This window comes from Metarhizium robertsii (assembly GCF_000187425.2).
Source record: "Metarhizium robertsii ARSEF 23 chromosome Unknown MAA_Scf_3, whole genome shotgun sequence".
NCBI lineage: Eukaryota > Fungi > Ascomycota > Sordariomycetes > Hypocreales > Clavicipitaceae > Metarhizium > Metarhizium robertsii.
Genome location: NW_011942171.1, coordinates 2837184 through 2856511, shown reverse-complemented (window position 1 = coordinate 2856511; position 19328 = coordinate 2837184). Strand labels below are relative to the sequence as shown.

General features: G+C 53.0%; 6 protein-coding genes across 6 annotated transcripts; 5 read left to right on the top strand and 1 right to left on the bottom strand.

The window, feature by feature from the left end:
* Positions 1-323: 323 nt before the first annotated feature.
* MAA_03555 (stress activated MAP kinase interacting protein Sin1) lies at positions 324-3077 on the top strand (the record flags this gene model as incomplete). Its single annotated transcript, XM_007821553.1, has 3 exons — positions 324-346; positions 416-2759; positions 2958-3077. The coding sequence occupies 3 exons, from the start codon at positions 324-326 to the stop codon at positions 3075-3077; spliced, it is 2487 nt and encodes an 828-aa protein (XP_007819744.1).
* Positions 3078-5206: 2129 nt separating this feature from the next.
* Positions 5207-5845, top strand: MAA_03556 (uncharacterized protein; the record flags this gene model as incomplete). Its single annotated transcript, XM_007821554.1, has 2 exons — positions 5207-5254; positions 5327-5845. 2 exons carry the CDS (start codon positions 5207-5209, stop codon positions 5843-5845), a joined length of 567 nt encoding a protein of 188 aa, XP_007819745.1.
* A 444-nt stretch (positions 5846-6289) lies between these two features.
* MAA_03557 (uncharacterized protein) lies at positions 6290-7348 on the bottom strand (the record flags this gene model as incomplete). Its single annotated transcript, XM_007821555.1, has 1 exon — positions 6290-7348. One exon carries the CDS (start codon positions 7346-7348, stop codon positions 6290-6292), a length of 1059 nt encoding a protein of 352 aa, XP_007819746.1.
* A 518-nt stretch (positions 7349-7866) lies between these two features.
* Positions 7867-9316, top strand: MAA_03558 (ZIP metal ion transporter; the record flags this gene model as incomplete). Its single annotated transcript, XM_007821556.2, has 4 exons — positions 7867-7899; positions 7970-7986; positions 8045-9049; positions 9124-9316. The coding sequence occupies 4 exons, from the start codon at positions 7867-7869 to the stop codon at positions 9314-9316; spliced, it is 1248 nt and encodes a 415-aa protein (XP_007819747.2).
* A 4503-nt stretch (positions 9317-13819) lies between these two features.
* On the top strand, positions 13820-16120 carry MAA_10971 (uncharacterized protein; the record flags this gene model as incomplete). Its single annotated transcript, XM_011412916.1, has 5 exons — positions 13820-14290; positions 14384-14991; positions 15049-15411; positions 15470-15818; positions 15878-16120. The coding sequence occupies 5 exons, from the start codon at positions 13820-13822 to the stop codon at positions 16118-16120; spliced, it is 2034 nt and encodes a 677-aa protein (XP_011411218.1).
* A 1033-nt stretch (positions 16121-17153) lies between these two features.
* Positions 17154-18688, top strand: MAA_03559 (pyruvate dehydrogenase E1 component subunit alpha; the record flags this gene model as incomplete). Its single annotated transcript, XM_007821557.1, has 4 exons — positions 17154-17288; positions 17420-17553; positions 17632-18086; positions 18183-18688. 4 exons carry the CDS (start codon positions 17154-17156, stop codon positions 18686-18688), a joined length of 1230 nt encoding a protein of 409 aa, XP_007819748.1.
* Positions 18689-19328: the final 640 nt, after the last annotated feature.

The window sequence follows — 19328 nt, the reverse complement described above, 5'->3', positions numbered from 1 at the left end:
ACCTAGGTAATCAAGAGTGACTGCATGGGAACTTGACATCAATTCTGGGAGTGACGTCCTGAATCTCACCAGTTACAGTGGGCGTAGCTCCTCCATGCCCGCTGGTGGGGGCCAAGCACCCCCATGGTGGCCCCCGTTCAGATGTTACTTCATTGCGGCTCGAGTGCTCTGCCATCCACGTATGCCGACTTCAATCCATCTCTTTCTTCTCACCACTTTGCCGCCTGCTATACGTATCAATCACGGCTTTCTGCCAGCAGGCCGGCAGGCATGTAGAAACGGGCTGCTGAGGCCGCATACGCTTGAACCTGCGCGACGCCACCATGTCTGTCATCCAGCTGGAAGAGTAAGTCTACCTCGCAGGACCCAACTTGCAATCAGGAATAGGGAATAGCTAACACTTGGCTGCTGCCAGGCTGGTGTCCTACCAACTACGGACGAGCTATCTCGACGAAATCGCAGATGGTGTGGGCGAGCGATTGCTCACCGTCAACGACAGCTTTCTAAACTCGGGCGCATTCAAGGCGGCGGGATGGCGTCCCAACTCGTCCCATATCAAGAGGACGTACTCTCCTCCAATTCCTACAGCCGTTGCGTCCGAATATTTCCAGGCGCCACGACGGCCAGGTCTCACTCTCGAGGATGGTGAGGAGGACGGCGGTATGCTTACGGGCGGAGGAGCAGACACCATGGGCCCCGGGATGGCTACTAAGAGGCGCAGGCGCCGGGAGCAGATGGAGGAGGATGACAGCAGCGATCTGACCGATGAGAGCGACGAAGAACAGGAGCAACGTGCTGCCCAGCAAATCAAATTCTCAAAGATGCCAGTGAGACAGCGAGCAGGGTCATCGCCGGTACAGGTATCCCCTGTGAAGCCCCCTACGTCGCCCCGTGTGCCAAGACGAGGATCTCAGTCAGCTTTGGAGACGGTGCGAGAGAGGCCGCGTAGGGATACGGTCACCAGCAGCGAGATATCCTCCGAGAACGAGTTTGACGTGCCAGCGGCGCTGAGACACCGGGAGGCAGCCCGCGCCGCGGCAAGAGCTGTGCGATTACAAGAAAAGATCAACGAGGAACCCATGCCTCCGGGTCTTCAGAGGGCTGATACGCAGCTTCTACCCGAGGAGGAGGAAGATGATTCGGACGAGGGCTCCGACATGTCTGGCGACTACGTCGGGAGTATGGATTCTGCTTCGATTCTGGACGGCGTGGAGAATCCCATCAACCCTTCACCCACACAACAAGTCGTGGGAACACCGCCCCGAAACTTCCCGCGACACTCCATCATCCGCAAGTCGCAGCTACCATCAAAACCTGTTCTTCTAGAAGCTCTTCCCCCGCCCCGGCCCATGAGCATGATTCGACCCGCCAGCTTCGTCCAGCCCACGAGTCTGCTTTCAGCGGCACTGAAAGCCAAGGAGCATAAATCATCCGTCCCATTTCAAAAGTTTGCCCATTTCAGCGGTCAAGGAACGCAGGGGTCTATCGCTGTGCGAATTTATGCCCCGTTTTGCAAGACGGCAAGCAAGCCCCTCGAGGTACTCATCCGCCCCAGAGTCCACGACGGGCAGAGTGCCGAGCGAGTGGTTTCAGTTACAGACCTGATTGGCCTGAGTCTGTACCGGTATAATGAGGAGAAGAGGGAGCCGCAGATTCCACCCCGAAAGTACAGTGTAAACTGGTGGACCCTGAGAATGGTGGAAGACGGCGAGGTCGATGACGATTTCCCGCCGTTTGAGAGGACAAAGCCGTTGGCTTCATTTACCACTGTCAACAATGCGAGTGCAAGGGGCGGAGGAAGGATGCGGTCCAACTCCACAGCCTACGATGAATTTGCGCTGGTGCCCGCTTCAGAAGAGGAGTACGAAGAAAACAAACGTCTGACCCCCCAGCAAGACGATAACGAAGCCGAGCAGCAGGGGCAACAAGCAGCACCGCCCCTGAACCGTCCCATAAGCCACGATGGTGACAATGATTCTACCCCTAAAAATACACCTGCGCCGCCGCGTAATCCCCTGACAGATGACAGCCGACCGCGACAGAACCCCATTGTGACGACAACCTATCGGCCAAACATGCCTCTGGCCGATTCTCCGCAAGTGCCCGTCACAATGCCAAATACGACCCGCGGCCAGCAGAAGCTGCTCCGCGTCCACATCATGTCTTCGGATGTGGCGCCAGGACAAATGGTTACGGTGGACGTCACAACAGATACATACCTCGCCGAAGTGCTCGACATTGTCTGCCGTAAGAGGCAGCTGGACAAGGCTAATCATGTGCTGAAACTCCCTCGGTCAGGAGCTGTGGTCATGATAGACCGGCCCGTGTCGTCGATTGGCAATGTATCCGATTTGGAGCTGTACAGGAGACGGTTCGCCACGGACGGCCCACTGAGCATGGCTGGCTCGCCAAGTAGTTCCTCTCCCAAGACAATGGGTCTCCCTAGCAGCCAGGGCATGTCCCAACGGAGGGAACACAAGAGGGACAAGATGCTCGGGCCGCACCCACTGGCGCAGGAGGCACTAAAGCAAGACGAGTTTGGCACCGCCAACTACAAGAAGTATACTGTTTGGCGAAAGCAGCCGATGCGTCTCGTGGGCATGAGTGAGCGGATTCTAGTGATTGACGGCGAATATATCCACATTGTCCCCGCGTCTGGGGGCAAAGCGGTCCACGATGGCGGAGGGAAGACGACAACAGTTCACTTTAGCAACGTGGTGGGCTGCAAGGTGCCGCGAAAACACCCAACAAACGTCAAGGTACGTGTGTGTATGTGTTCTATCTCGGGCTCTATTTGAGACTTTTTCCCTCTTTTTTTCCTTCTTTGCTCTTGTGTTACTATATTTTCCAGAAAAAGAATATTGTATGCATTTGCAGAGGCGTGGACAAGTACTTGTATCAACGTCTTGGGGGAGTATAATGCTGACTCGGACTGGACCCGTGCGGTCCCAAAATAGCTGGTGATTTACAGAGCCACAGAGAGCAAGCGATATGATTTCGAGGCTCGCGGAGCCGACGAGGCAGCAGAGATTGTGGCCGAGCTGAAGAAAGGTATTTCGCCGTATAGAGAAGTGTAGGGCAGGTGCCGGGCCACGCAACAATAGAGACGAGGTGGTATCCGTTACAGCATGACCATTAAGCCCGGGCCGTCAGCCATGTAACTGAGTGGCTGCGCGGCCAAGGGCTAGATCAGTCCAAGCAACCATTTTACAGCTTACGCATGCTAGGAGGTTAGGAGGCGACTCCGAACTCCGAAGGGGTTTGACTTTGGTGGGCGGACGCCAACGAGCATAGTCGGCGGCGGGTGGCTGTGTTGTGGGGAGTCGAAGACTGAGCCCAAAATGCGCGGCCCTTTGAGCACCCGAGGGCTTCGGTGTGGTGCATGCCGATCTACTAGACAATTGTGAAATCCTGCTTCAAAATGTACCTAGGAATGGGGTATTCCGAGAAGCTGGTCTGGCGTAGGATATTGGTATGGCGCCATTGAACAAGAATAAGACGCATGTGCGTCTTGGCAGCTGAAGGCCATGAAGTGCAGCTCGATTCGGCACTCCCAACTATCCTAGGTAGATGAACGAAAGAGCACAGCATTGTAATACGTGTAGCAATGAATCCCTTGTATTGCAATTATGTCGACGATGCACGACGACGCGTGGTGCAGCACCTTGCTGTGGGCGGTCTGCAAGATGCACAGGCCGCCGTCACCATCGAGCCTCGTGGCTCAAAAAGAGGCGGCACATGAGGCGGCTTGCCATCCGGGACGGGCTCTAGATGGGTCGCATGGCATTTTCTACCGCGTCTTCTACTCCGTTCACGGAGAAGAGGTTGTCTGGACGGAGTACTCCGTACGTGCCCAGGACAGCTGTACGTGGTACAGAGTACGTGGTGTGTGGTGCGTGGTTCGTGTGGCCGTTGGACGCCAAACGTTGGACGTTGCGTGTTACGTGACTGGTATTCCGTACTAGTAGCAATAATTCCATAATGGTGGCACCGCATTCAAGGACGTCGCACTTGTTCTGAGGATTTGCAGTCGCTGACCTTGTTTTTTTGCTCGCAGTCCATGATGCGTGTATGGGGTCGTCCTGCTGGCCCTGGGGTCTCCCAAGCAACAGCGCTCCGTATTGATTTCGATCTCGATGCTGATGCTGATACTGGTGCTGATGCTGTTCCTCGGTCTGACAAGCAACAACTCTTGCAGCAAGGATCCACCATGACGCAAGATTGAAGGAGTCTGGTCCACTTTGCGAGCCATGCTGCAGAATCACGATAGTACGTAGTATTTTCAATTGTACACACGAACCTGGGAGTACGGAGCATATGATGTGGCGGCTGAGCGACCAGATGGTTCAGCTCCATGATGAGCCCATGGGTGACGCCACCTTGCTGGCTGGCTGTTTGTTTCAATGCTTGGGCTTAGGAACTAGGTACTGTACTCCGTAGTCTGGTTACATGTAGTTAGCACCGATTCCCGGTTGTGCTGAGATGGGGAACGCACAGCAAGGAACAGGGCTTCTAGGGCCTGCTGCTTGTCGAGCTCCTGTTGTTGTAGGGGTGCCGTGGGGGGCATACGATGTCAGAGTGATGAAATAATTGGGGCCGTTGTGTCTCGCGTTGTTGGTCTGATGCTTGTTGGGTGATGCTGCATGCTTCGTTGAGCATATTAATGAATTGGCTTTTGCTCTGATGGCCATTCAGTCTGCGAGATGGATTCACCAGCCCGACTGCCGAGTAGGAAAGAGTTCAGGTAGTTGTTCTGCTGGCCCCCCTCCCTCTTCTGCAGGAGGCAGCCGGCGTTCTCCTGGCGATTCAGCGGATCGACAAAGTTAATCACGACCAAACTGACCAGGGCCTGTTGGTCCCCGGAACGAAGGAACGAGGAACAAGAAAAGGTTGGTGTGGGGTCACAAAGAGGCGTTGATGAGGCGAAAGCCACGCCGAGATTAGAAAGTGGGTCTGGATGACGATTGACTCCAAACCAAAAAGGAGTCCACCAAGGCAGTCCACCAGGCAAAAGCCCAACAGGGCATCGCCGTGTCAACCGAAATACCGAAATGAGGAGCATGGAGCAGATATATAAGTACTCAAGGGAGCCCAAGGCCCTCAGATGACATTTTCTAGGCCAATCGTACAGCCTTGAATATTTGCAAATACACAACACTACCATCTTCATCGCAACTACAACACACCACAGTCACCAGCCTCCATCATGAAGATCTCCAGCACCGCTATCCTCGCCCTTGCTGCCGCCGTCCAGGTCCGTCCCCCCACGCTGTCTTCATCCAATCTACAGCCCCTTTAAATTAAACAGACACTAACATCTCGGTAGGCCGCGCCTGAGCCTCAGCCCGACATCTGGGGCGACATCACCAGCGGCGCAGGCGGCATCATCTCGGACGCGTCGACCTTTGTCGACGGCGTCAAGTCGCACGCCTCGACCTGGGCCGACGGAGCATCCACCTGGGCCGACGGTGCCAAGTCACAGGCGTCCACCTTTGTAGCGGGAGTCAACTCGGATGCCTCGTCCTGGGCCGACGGCGCCAAGTCGCACGCGTCCACCTTCCTCGCCGGCGTCTCCAGCGACGTCGCAAAGGCCACCAGCGAGGCCGGCGCCAAGGCCTCCAGCCTGAGCCAGTTCATTGCTACCGCCACGGGATCCGCCAAGTCCAGCGCCGAGAGCGAGCTGTCCAAGGTGACGAGCTCCCTGGCCGCTGCTACCGGCTCCTCCGCCTCCGCGTCCAGGACGACGTCGTCGAGCACCGCCGGCGGTGCCTACGGCCCTGCTCCCACCGCTGCCATGGCCGTCGGTGCCCTCATGGGCGGCGCTGCTCTCTTTGCCAACTTCTAAGTCTGGCGCCGACCAGGAGTCCCAAGAAGAGTGGACATGAGCGACGGGGGGTAAGGGGGGGTTTGGTACGGAGCTGTGTAAAATCACGGGATGAAAGTATGAAACACGGAGGATCTGCAACGTGGGTGCATAAAAAATACCCCCATTAATAATGACCATGTAAATACGCCTTGATAATTTGGGAGTTGCTCAGCTTCAGATATGGATTTTGATGACTAGGTACAAGATAGATGAATAACAGCGTCATATCGCGTGAACCCTGCTCTCTTGTCTGTGTGCTTGTGGCATGTTTTTAGTCTTTTGTACCATGTATACTCTGGATATGACAAACACGAGTTGACTTGGAGTTGACTTGGAGTGTATGCCAGTAAAATCAGTGTCTTGATTATAGTATAATACTTGCCGCATCAACAGGGTATCCCAACGCAATATCCGTTAAAACAATTACGCCTTCGCTCGCATATCCGCCCACAACTTGTCGATAATCTGAAATACAGCCGTCACGTCCTTCATGACCTCGCTGTCTACATTGCCACGCAGCTTCTGCTGCACTTTATCCGGATGCCAACGAACACGCTCCTCTTTGAGCTTGGCTAGAAACGCCTGCTCTCCAATGTCCTCCAGGCCCAGCCCGCGGATGAAGAACGACCGCACGCCTGTGTCGTCAATATCCTTGCGTTGTCTGCCATCAACAGGCCAAGCCAAGGCATCCAATGTACCGTCCCATGATGCCCATGCACTCGTATATTTCTCCCACTGCTCGACCCACCGTCTTTTTTGCCGTCGTTCTTCTCCACGCCGCAGGCTTCGCTCCATGTCTTCGTGCAGCTTGCGAGCAATGCGCTCTTCTTCCTTCTTTTGTTTGCGCCGTTCTTCCCGTTTAGCTCTTTCCTCAAGTAGCCCGGCATGCGTCTTTTCCCACATCTTTTGTCGTACGTAGGCCGCATATTCCTCATCCGTCATTTGCTCTAGCTCACCAGTCGGGCCGCTTCTTTCATTGGAGTACACGTGGATAGGCTGGCCGTAGACAGATTCCCAATACGCAGCCCCTTCATCGTCAGCCATGGCATCAAACAAAGATTCTCGGAAGGCAGCCTCGGGGTCGAGTGGCAGAGGTTCGAAAGGATTTGGTGGTGTTGGCGAGCGGCGTCGATGTCGACGTCGGTGGTGGTGCCTGCTTGATCTTGAGGAGTGCGCCCTGTCGTCTCCATCGTGATTCTGGTGTCTCTCATGTCTCTCATTGTTTCTGTGTCCGCTTCTGGATCGTCGACGGCGAGACTTGTCTGATTTGAGCCTCAGTCGTGACCGACGAGGCCTGGTAAGATCATCGCCTCCATCTTCATCCTGAGTATTTCGCGATAAATTTTCCGCTCTTGGAGACGACTCACGCGAGGCGTCTTTCCCATCGTGGTTCGAAGCCGCGCGCGCGGCCGAGCTTGCTAAGTCCTCGTTTATTGACGACAGAATGTGACGCCGCTTTCTCGACGGGGTTGAATATGCCATGGCGAGGAATCCATAGTCACTGCGGCCGTAAGTGCCTTGACAGCCTCTTCCTGTTGGGACGTGATAACACACGGGCGCGGTTGCTCGCAGAGACGCAAAAATCTGTAATCCTCGATCGCAAAGACTCACGGTTGGTAGTTGACCGCCAAGACCGTTAAACGTGGGGCTTGGTCAGTGTGCAAATGGAAGGAGCGATCGAGACACGGGGCCACGGAGGGGCTGTCGGCCAAGCCTAGAAATGTGACCAGGGTGTCGCAACGGCCACGAATCCAATAATTCTGCCATCCAGGTACAGAAACCTAATCCGCCTTTTCTCCCACGCCCAGGCATCTCAAATCTTTGTCTCATCCGTCGAACGCTGGTCTCTGGCATCCATCTTCCTCACGCGAGTACTTCTACGATCGCCAACAATTGATTGTGTCACGATGCGCTGGTAAACACGTCTCAATTTCCACCTTGACAACCCGCAAACACCACTGTCGACCGCGGCGTTTGCGACGCATGTACCAGCCAGCACCATGGCCGGCATATTGCTACTTCTCGGCCTTTGCGTAAGTGAAACCATCTCTCTGCAGCAAGTAGTTTGAATGAACAGCTAGCTTACCAAAAATTTGACTACAGGTGGTAATGGCCGTTGCGTAAGACTGCAAAGCGAAGTCCACCCCCGAAGCAAGACAAAAGCTAATGGCACTGCAGGTCATTCCTTGCCGGAGCGCTCCCACTCTCCATGACATTGTCACAATCACAACTACGATTAATATCTAGCATTGGTGTTGGAGTATTGGTAGGGACGTCACTTATAGTCATTATACCCGAGGGAATTGAAGCAGCTGCGTCATCCCCTATCACGTCATCACATGCGCACAAGGTTCGAAGCCTGTCGCGACGAAGTCCGTGGAAATTTGGACTTGAAGAAAGAGAAATTATCGAACAACTCGCTGCAGTCACGACAAGGCACCAGGTGAACAGGGACGACGGCGCAAAGTTGCACTCAGAACCGATGCGCATCATCGTTTCTCAAAGTACACCGACCCCCGACCAAAAACGAGATGACCAACCCTCCAAACCGGCGCCGACCGATGACAGCCATGACTCGCCGAAGAAGGAGGGCGAGAAACACAAGGAGGAAGAGCATGTCGAAATCCCGGCTTTTGAGGTCGGCTTTTCCATGATTCTCGGCTTCATTCTCATGTTTCTCATCGACCGGCTGCCAAAACATGCGTCTGATAGTCTACAGTCGGGCCCGCAACCGCAGCATTTTAGCCTGGATAACTTGGGTGGCAACGGCATTGAAACCACGTCGGTAGATGAAGAGCAAGGCTTCCTGGGTTCGCTGGCCCCAACACCGAAGTATACCAGGACCTTGGCTACGACAATTGGTTTAGTTATCCATGCTGCTGCGGACGGCATCGCCATGGGTGCCTCATCAGCAAGCTCCAATGTGAAGCTTGGATTCATAATTTTTATTGCCATTATGATTCACAAGGCTCCTGCAGCCTTTGGCTTGACCTCGGTCCTTTTGAGGCAAGGATTGTCGAAACGGGCAGCTCGCGGCCACCTGGCCGTCTTCAGTCTAGCAGCGCCGGCCGGAGCCTTGTCAACGTGGCTCATGATCAAGTTGCTTGGTGGTGATCACCTTGACGGTGATGCGGGCATGTGGTGGACGGGAATGTTGTTGCTCTTCTCGGGCGGTACCTTCTTGTAAGTTTGATGGCTCAATTTGGTCTTCAGTGCCTCTGTGTCTCGCTAACGGTCTTTTTCTCTCCTCCCCTCAGATACGTAGCAATGCACGCCATGCAAGAAGACGGTTCATCTCATAATCATGAGAGCCACTCCACTACAAATGGATACTCGGACGGCACACCGAGTGTTCAGCGAAAACCAAAGGGGCCCGAGATCCGTGATACCTTGGCCACAGTTGCGGGCATGTTATTGCCACTTCTTACGCAGTTTGGACACCATCACTGAAATTGCATCTGTGACAATTCATTGAGGATCAAAAAAAGGGGGAGAAGGGGGGGGGGGGGGGTGGAGAAGGAACTGGGTGTTCGAATTGCTCATTGACATTCGAAAGCCATATAAGGGCATTTAGGCATTTACAGAATACGACCATAAGGCTACTAAGTGGGACTGTAACATAGACCATAGCGCTGCGATTTTGATAGGTTGTGATATTCCATGAGTTTCGATTGCACAATGCGAGCCAAGGCTGGACCGAGGAACAACCACAACTGCCTAGTTACCCTAGGTAGCTACCAAACTTCAGGGGGGCAGTTTTCACGGTGTGCTCGAGTGCAGAAACGCCACCTTGGACATGAACTCGGGCCATGGTTTCAAGACCCGTCCATGCGTTCTAGGTCTGCTATGACGCGATACTAAACGTAGAGGTTGTGCATAGTTTCTACAGCCTTCGGCATTTATGCTGGCGTTTATGATCACGCATCTCGTAGATTGGTTGGTAGGCTATCAATGTCTAGCCAGAACAGGCATGAAGCATGAGGACGGATGAACGGGCAGAGCAAATGAACTAGTATTGCAGCCTCGGTTGGGGGCCGTTTGCAGGGGCACCCGGATCCAGTGGTTTGCATAAAGCCATGCCCAACACGTCTCGATGGGTCGTTCCTATCTGTTGTTCATCGTTAGTTGTCAGCCTATTAAGAGGGCGAGTTGATGGAGGGGAAGAGAAGGAAGCTGGGGGGGCCCTGAGACGAATGGGAACAAGTCTAATACTCCGACTCGGAAAAAATACAATAAACCACCGGTTTGAATACCAGGGGTGCCGTGTCGCAACATTGTAGTATGTATGCTCTGTGATCAATGCGGGGACATAAGACACTGAAGCAGAGGATATGTACATGTCGGTGCGGGGGGTAAAGAGTCGGGTCAGTATCCGACAGGCAGGCAATCCGATGTGTAACCAGCCGTCGGAATGTATTATACATACTCCGTAGTCGCGTTTAGGATATTGCGGGTAAAAAACCCGTGCCGTACATTTCTGCCCGCGCTCAACGTCTAAAATATCGGGTCGATGTCCAGTCTTGGAAAGCCTTGCTAGACATAGAAACAAGATACTAGTTATTATTAGATGCGCAAAACAAGGGATAACTTTCCTGGCCAATAACCAACAGTCGACATGAGTTCCCATCAAGACACATTGCGCCCCGTGGTTGCACCCCTTGGTTTGTCAGGTGGGCATTCCCGAAACCGCTAGGAACCACCAACAATAAGATCCGCCGTTGATTCCGATTCCGTAACTGGGACTGTTACAGATGGCGGCGAGGCTGCGCACCAAAATGAGGCTGCTGCGGACGGTTGTGACAGTTGGTGATGTAGTCGTTGCGATGCATAAGACATTAGGGTTTGTACGACCAATGGCCGACGAGTTAACGAGTAGAGAAAGGCCTCTTCTAGCCAATCCGCCCATTCCAAAATCCCGAGAGTGGTGTACATAGTAATGTGTGTAATGCCGCATATGGTGACGATTTACCTACCTTACTGCACGCCTCGAAGCAAGGTCCACTGGTGATACCCGTGTGCTATGGTGCCTGAGCATGTTGGATCATGTATGTGGCCAGTTTCTGCTGCACCTGATGGACAGTCTTTCTCACGGTTGTTTGACCCGAGTCCAAAACAGCTAGCAGGCGAGACATGCATGTCTTTGTTGGCCGTATTATTGACCGAATAGAGAAGGTTCTGCGGAGTACGTACAGTAGTTACTATGACCGGTTCAGGCATGTGCCACTGATCAATCGATACAACCAGCTCTGTAGGAGGCTGGCCAAATCAGGATCCATTTCAAACCTGTGGAGAAAGCATTCGAACCCAATTTCCATCGTCGAATTTGTCGTTTCTGAAAGGCGGGGTCTAGGGGCTCATGGACCAGACTCAACGGGGGCTGCCTGGAGAGTATAGTACCTTGGTGCATGTTAGTTGTAGTAGAGCAGTCAGGTCTGTATTCCAATTACGAAGTTCGTCGGCCCAACTCTTGAGGCCTCACGCGCCACTAACTTCTTTGTCGTTGTGTTGGGGTTGCTCTTGATTGTGATGGGTTGGCCATTAGCATCCACAGGCCATTGTCAGGCAGCACATATGGACATCTTTCGATGCGTTGAGGCCTAGCTGGTTCGCATTGAAGTTTGGGAAGGAGCTTGGGCACGCGATGAGGCAAATACCAGTCGCTCCTTCCCCCGCATTCGAATTTGATACCTTCGATGGGCGTCCCATGGCAAATTGCCGGCTCGAGCTCTGGACCAAGCTACAACTCATTTGTTATCAACAATGCGCTGTGGCTAGATTAAGCAACATCTGGATTCATGGCCGAGTGGTTCCATGTCTATCCTAGCGGCTTCACCAGGGAACACCGCCCTTCACCAACGAGAACCCTTGTCTGTCAACCTTGCTGCTTCATGCCGCCTCTCTTACTCGCGCCGCTTCAGACCCTGCTTAGCATCCCATCCTGCTTACCCGTGGCCACATCAACGATTTTTGAGGCTGTCTTGCCATCTCTTTTCGTGCCCGGGTAGCTTTCAAGGTTCCTGCTTATTCCCCCAATCCGCTTGGACTAAAATAGTAGCAGTCAAGACTCAAGACATTCGCCATAGCCGTGCTCGCTGCCGAGTTACAACCTAACGTTAGCACAACTAAATCTCGATGTGGTGGCGGCCTCACTAATACTGCCGGATCGTCGTGGCATTCATGAATGGCCTGATTTTGCGGATAGTATTGCCCCTGGCACGAGCATCTCTTGCAACAACCCCGTTATCCGAGTTCGTGTAGGCCTCGATATTGGACCTGAGCAGTGAGCACCGCCTAGACGCCTCAACCTCATTTTCCACACTCCGTACAACACCATGGCCACGTCCAGCATCCAGTTGCCAGCAGTCCCCAACTCGGTGACTCCATGGTTATAAATGCTCATCCACTCATAAAAGCTGGCAGTGCCCTTTGCCGGAAAAAGACTCGAAACCGCGTCCTGGCCATTACTCATGCAGTCCTTAGTGCTGCTGCAGGTTCCCACCGCTGGCCAGACCGCCTTGCTTGCACTCCAAAGCACCCGGTGCTCATAAATCCCTTTTGAAGTCGGAGCCCAAGTCCAGAACCCTGGAGGCGAGTTCTGGACAATTTCCAACCCCCATTACAACTGTGGCTGGTTGTCGACACCTTGTGGTTGACGAGTTGGCCCTCTACAACTGGGCAAGGCCCCTCCCAGTCGCTCTCGCTATTCCAACGTTCGAATACGGCATCCACAGCCAAGGCCATTAATTAAGGACTTGCGCTGGTCAAATGCCATGCCCAGAAGCCGCGGCTGCACCGAAAATCGACCATCCCTTGGGTGCAAATCTCGCCAATCTACTCCGTGTTCGGCCCACTTGATCCCGCCTCCCTAGAAGTCACCACTAATTATTGTATTGTCCGGTGCAGTAGGACGGAGTAGTCCTACCCAACTGCTACTCTATCCCTCCATACCAAGGTCCGGTCAGTTAGTCCCAAGCCCTTTCCGTGACCTGTGTTTCCCAAGGGCTGGTGCTGCTCTGTTGGCTAGAAAGTGAGCACAAGCACAAGGGACTAGGCATTTGATATGCGTCTGCTTACTTCCTTTGTAGCATCCTTGAAGGAAGGGATTCGCCTCCGCGATACTCGACCCTGGCTAATACTTGCTGCAGCTCGTCCAAGTGAGTCGAGTGTGTTGCCCTTGTTCAGTTCCTACCACCGAAGCGTGCATGATGTTCCACTCTTCATCGTCAAACATTGCTCCATCCTCTTGATTGCTGAACTTCGGGCTCTTGTGCGTTTCCTTTTCCTTTTCCTTCGTTTGTCCCCTTGCCTTTGCTGCTTCTGCTGTCTTTGTTGAGCCTGCGGCACCCTTGATGTCCTTCAGAGCCGCCCCGGCGCTTCTGCTTGGGCCGTCCTATGCCATTTTCAGCAACGCAGCGCGCGCATCAAATAAAGATCGAGGTAGTTATTTACGCCCAAAGTGTATTTATTCTGTACTATTCTGCTTATGGGCCGTATCTTAGCGCGCCCTGCCACACCCCTCTCAAAGCTTGTGCCAACGCCGGCTGCGTCCCATGCTAATGACCGGCCCACTGGTGCTGCAGGCCAGGCCACTCGTGCATCCACCCTCGACTTCAAAGGCATGGCATCAGGCCCTTTCTTTCACCACATCGCCACACCTCCGGGCCCGAGTTCAGCGCATCCCACTACCTCCTTTCCTCGTTGCAATCATCCCGAACTCTGCGAATGTGTATTTGCATGCGTCGTGAGCTGACATGACCTATTCCAGGCATAGTTAGGTCCGTCCTTTGGCTCTATAACCCCCCTCGTCGGCCCTTTGTATGACCTTCCATTCGGCCCCGTTGCAAGACGCTGGATCATCGTCCATCGGCTTACATCTGCGTCTTCGCTCACGATTCTCCTATAGCTGGCGAAAAATAGTACACGATTCACGACGCACGGACAGGGGCTGCCAACATGGATGGCTATAACCGACCGATGGGCTTCTCCGAGAGGAGGGGAAGCATCTTGACCGAGGAGTTGGCGCTCAATACCGGGAATACCACAATGAGCAACCCCAGGATAGAAAAACTGCCTCAGCAGCACGCTCGACAGATCAGAGGACCTCCGACTCCGAGCATACCCACGCCGGCGACCGACTATGACCAACAGCTAACGGGTTCACCACCACCGCCTCCCACGCCCGCAGCGTCCCCTGGTCCTGCGCAATGCCAACCGGACTGGAGCGATGCTGCAGATGACGAGGACTTCTTTCTCGCCAAGGTTCGCCAGCACTTTAAGAACTGCTCGGGTCCGCAGCGAACCAGGGTGTTGGCTGATCTGCTCAACCTATGCACCAGTCAACAGTTGAGTTTTGTCCATCAGTTCGTTAGTCCGCTTCTCAAGAAGGACCCCTTCACCAGCCTACCAGATGAGTTATGTTTGAGGGTAAGACATGACAAGACACTCCATCTTCACCATCTACCTGCGCTTGTTGTGGGATAATGCAAGTTTGCCGTGTGATTGACCAAGTTGACACAGATCTTGTCCTTTATTGACGATCCGAAAGTCTTGGCTCGGGCTTCACAAGTATCAAAAAGATGGCGAGACCTCCTCAGTGACGACATGACATGGAAAAATCTTTGCGTCAAACATGACTACGGCCGTCGGTTGTCGGAAATCAATACCCCGTCACCCGTCTTGCCGATGAGGTCGGTTGCTCATACTCTTACGAATGCCGACTACGACATGGTGACCAGCAGCAGTTTCCCCGGTTCATATCCGCTTTCCGGCCATGGCTCTGGTTCTAGAAGTTACGACGGCACCACCAAAGTGCGACCCAAACTGCGATCGTACAAGTCTCACTTTAAACAGCGATATCTAGTTGAGGCTGCGTGGAGATCTGGCGGCACCAGTGTTCACAGAAACATCACTCAAGAAGGCGGCGTCGTTACGAGCTTGCATTTGACTCCAAAATATATCATTGTGGCTCTGGATAATGCTAGGATCCATGTATTTGATACTAATGGAGACTCCCAGCGCACACTGCAAGGACATGTCATGGGCGTCTGGGCCATGGTGCCATGGGAGGATACCATGGTCAGTGGTGGTTGCGATCGTGATGTTCGCGTCTGGGACCTGAAAACCGGGTATGCTCACTCTCTGGCCAGAAGGATCTAAACAAGCTAACATGTGCCTGTGTATAGTGCTTGCCTCCATATACTGCGGGGCCACACGTCCACAGTCCGATGCCTCAAGATGGCTGATGCGAACACTGCAATATCTGGTTCTCGAGATACGACTCTTCGAATCTGGGATATAAGGACAGGATTGTGCCGAAATGTATTAGTTGGACATCAGTCTAGCGTGCGCTGCTTGGAAATCAAGGGCGATATCGTTGTATCAGGCAGTTATGATACCTTCGCAAGAGTGTGGAGCATCTCAGAAGGGCGATGTCTCCAGACCTTGCAGGGCCACTTCAGTCAGATTTATGCCATTGCTTTTGATGGCAAAAGGGTGGTAACAGGCAGTTTGGATACCAACGTCAGAGTTTGGGATCCAACTACTGGGTGTGTATTCACATAACCAACGGTCCCTATTTACTTCCAACTAATGACGTCCTTTTAGTGAATGTCTTGCCATCTTGCAAGGCCACACATCGCTGGTTGGGCAGTTGCAAATGCGTGGGGACACTCTTGTCACTGGAGGATCTGATGGATCCGTTCGAGTCTGGTCACTTGAGAGAATGTGTCCCATCCACCGCCTTGCGGCCCATGACAACAGCGTGACTAGTTTACAGTTCGACGACACCAGAGTTGTCAGTGGTGGAAGCGATGGCCGTGTGAAGATATGGGATCTTAAAACTGGACATCTTGTCCGAGAGCTCATTGCTCAGGGAGAAGCTGTCTGGAGGGTTGCATTCGAAGACGAGAAATGCGTCGCCCTGGCTTTGAGGCAGGGTCGCACTGTGATGGAGGTAAGCAACGTTTTCCAGTTTTGTAGAGTCAGTTGTGGACAGGTCTAACGATAATGTAGGTTTGGTCATTTTCACCACCTGAGGAACAGCTCTATGACCGGCCGCTCTCTCTTCAGCAGCGCTTACTCGAGGACCCCAACAGGCCTCTGAGCGCCATGGCACTCGATTATAAGGCTGGAGACCCAACTGTAGCGGGTCCAAGCCGGGAGAACCAAGATGTTGACATGCAAGACGCTGGCGCCGCTGCAGGCCCATCTACCGCACCGTTACAAGGCCGAAATAAAACGTTTTTTCATGACTAGTGAGTGGCATTTTCCGGCAGAGGGAGTCTGGTGTCCTGATGACACCATGTCAGCAATTTTAGCCGCCTGATTCATGCATGATATAAGACCGGAACCGAGGTCACACGAAACTTGTTCTATCCCTTTTAACAATTCTGCATGAGTTCTTAACCTTAGCATTTGGCGTCTGGGGCCGCCGGGCTTTTGACTTGTTCATATATGGACAGCCTCCAGATTATAGAAGGTGGGCGAGGCTTTGTGGGAAGCATGTTACAATAGGCGTTGTCACAGCATTTGAAACGTGCGTCACTTTTTTATTTACCATGGGTGGCTTTTGGGGAATATCATACTATACAATACGCATGAGGATACTGGAGAAATATTGGGTTCTAGGGTCAAGCTGATCATGAATGGAGTAAGAATGAGGACTCAGGGGGGCGGGCCGGGATGGCCCATGCCAAGGCTATTATTACGGGCTGATGGGAGCATGTTAGCCATAATACCATGATACGAAACTGTTTTAAGATATAGCTAGCAAGCTACAGTCAGAACAGGGTCTTGATAAGGACGTTTTAAGAAAATTAGTAGTCATGAGGATTGAACAGGTCCTTTTTTGAGGCTGATTGTCTGCCATGGCTAGGTCTGCTGAGGGTTTGCTGGGTCCATGTCAGGTCAAGTGGTCGGGCTGATGCCATTCGACTAGACGTTTCCACGTTTCCATTACCTTACCCATTTGGTCCCTTATCTCCCAGGCTTGTAGCAGCTCTGCTCTGTGAAGTGGCACAGGAACGGGCTGCCACTTCCAAACCCCTGTACAGTACCTGCAAGGTCTGCAACAAAATGGCGCGGTGGTCCCGATGTCGCATCACGTGCGGAAGGGTCTAGCACTGTTTTGGACTAGCGTGATCCAACAGAGCTCTCAACGCTCAACGCCGTGAAATTTCGGAGAGCTCCTTGTCGGCGGGCGGCGCAGATTGACAGCATTTCATTCTTCAAGACCACCATCCTCTCACCTTTCCCATTGAACAGAGGCCATCACCATATCGATAGCGTCATGTTTTCCAGAGCTCTCAGAGTCCAAAGGGCGATGCCTATGCGCATCAGGGCAGCCCAGGCACCCTTTGCCCTGGTCTCGCGATCTGTTACCACTGACGCTGCCTCTGCGTCTCTTCACAACTCTGTCCCTCAGGTAAGACTCTGTACACCTTCCACGGGTGTATTCTCCAACACCATTGCCACAGAATATGCCTAGAAGAATGCCACGCAACGAAGTTCCCTCAAATTTGGCAATTGGCTCACTGACGAGTTTTTCCGACGTAGTCCGAGGACGAGCCTTTCCAGGTCGCCCTCAGTGATGAGAGCTTCGAGACCTACGAGCTGGACCCCCCTTCTTACACCATCGAGGTAACCAAGAAGGAGCTGAAACAGATGTACTACGACATGGTCACCATCAGGTACGATTGCAGACACCCCTGATTGAAAAATCGGGGGTTGCCTTTGGGAGGTTATGCAATTTGCTGATAATCCCGCAGGCAGATGGAAATGGCCGCCGACCGCCTGTACAAGGAGAAGAAGATCCGTGGTTTCTGCCACTTGTCTACTGGACAGGAGGCAGTTGCCGTTGGTATCGAACACGCCATCACCAAGCTCGACGACGTCATCACCGCCTACCGATGCCACGGTTTCGCCCTGATGCGCGGTGGTACTGTACGATCCATCATCGGCGAACTGCTCGGACGACGTGAAGGTATTGCCTACGGAAAGGGTGGTTCTATGCACATGTTCTCCAAGGGATTCTACGGCGGCAACGGTATTGTTGGTGCCCAGGTTCCTGTTGGTGCCGGTCTAGCCTTTGCCCACAAGTACAATGACAGCAAGACCGCCAGTATTATCCTGTACGGTGATGGTGCCAGTAACCAGGGCCAAGTGTTTGAGGCTTTCAATATGGCTAAGCTCTGGAACTTGCCTGCCCTCTTTGGTTGCGAGAGTGAGTTTTTTTTCCCGCTTTCCCCCCTTGCTTTTCTCCCTCGCAGACGTGACGTGAGGCCTGCCATAGGACCGTCTTAACTAATTTCAACATTAGACAACAAGTACGGTATGGGCACTTCTGCTGCTCGATCATCCGCTTTGACCGACTACTACAAGCGTGGACAGTACATCCCTGGTCTCAAGGTTAACGGCATGGACGTCTTGGCTGTCAAGGCTGCTGTTACGTATGGCAAGGAGTGGACTGCCGCCGATAAGGGCCCTATGGTTCTCGAGTATGTCACCTACCGATATGGAGGTCATTCCATGTCCGACCCCGGCACTACCTACCGTACCCGTGAGGAGATTCAGCGCATGCGATCCACCAACGATCCCATTGCCGGACTGAAGCAGAAGATTTTGGATTGGGAGGTCACTACCGAGGATGAGCTGAAGAAGATTGACAAGGAGGCCCGCAGCCATGTCAATGAGGAGGTTGCTATTGCCGAGGCTATGGCTGTTCCCGAGCCCAAGCCTTCAATCTTGTTCGAGGACATCTATGCCAAGGGAACCGAGCCTCAGTACATCCGTGGTCGTACCCCTGACGAGAACTACTACTTCTAAGCGCCCTGTATAGGATTCTTTTCTGTCTTGGCAGGGGACCTATGAGAAATTGACCTATGTGCGGAGTAGTGGCGATTATAAACAAAAACAACCTATCTATAATGACCCCTTTGAATTTTCGCCTTTTGTACTATAACCCTTTAGATAGAGGGCCGGAAAGCTCGAAAACAAGCCTTGTGTTCTCTGTTGTTTCAATTGAATAGTTAGCAGGGTGGAATCGATCCAAATTTGGATATACGACTTGTGATGGATGCCATGAGAAACCTTGTGTTTGCGAATTGAACAGATAGGAGGAGATATTCCTCGCAATGAGCATAGTCGTGGATGTATGAATGTACCAGTCGTAAACGGGTCTCGTGTTAGGCAACTAAGCGGCCACTTCATTCTCAGGCCATATTGATGCTTGCATGGTTCCAATTTTTCGTGGGGCTCAGGCAGCGCGAAGCTTCAAGCATAGCACGTGATTCTACCTCGCGACGTGCCTTAGCTCCTGGTCGCGAAGCCAATTAACGCGCTTCTGCCTGGCAGCGGCGCGTCATGGTAATAATTGGCTTTAACAATGGCACCATCTGCCGCAGCACCACGATCACGCATTTAATTCCACATCCATACTCGACGATTTATTTCACGGTGGCTACTT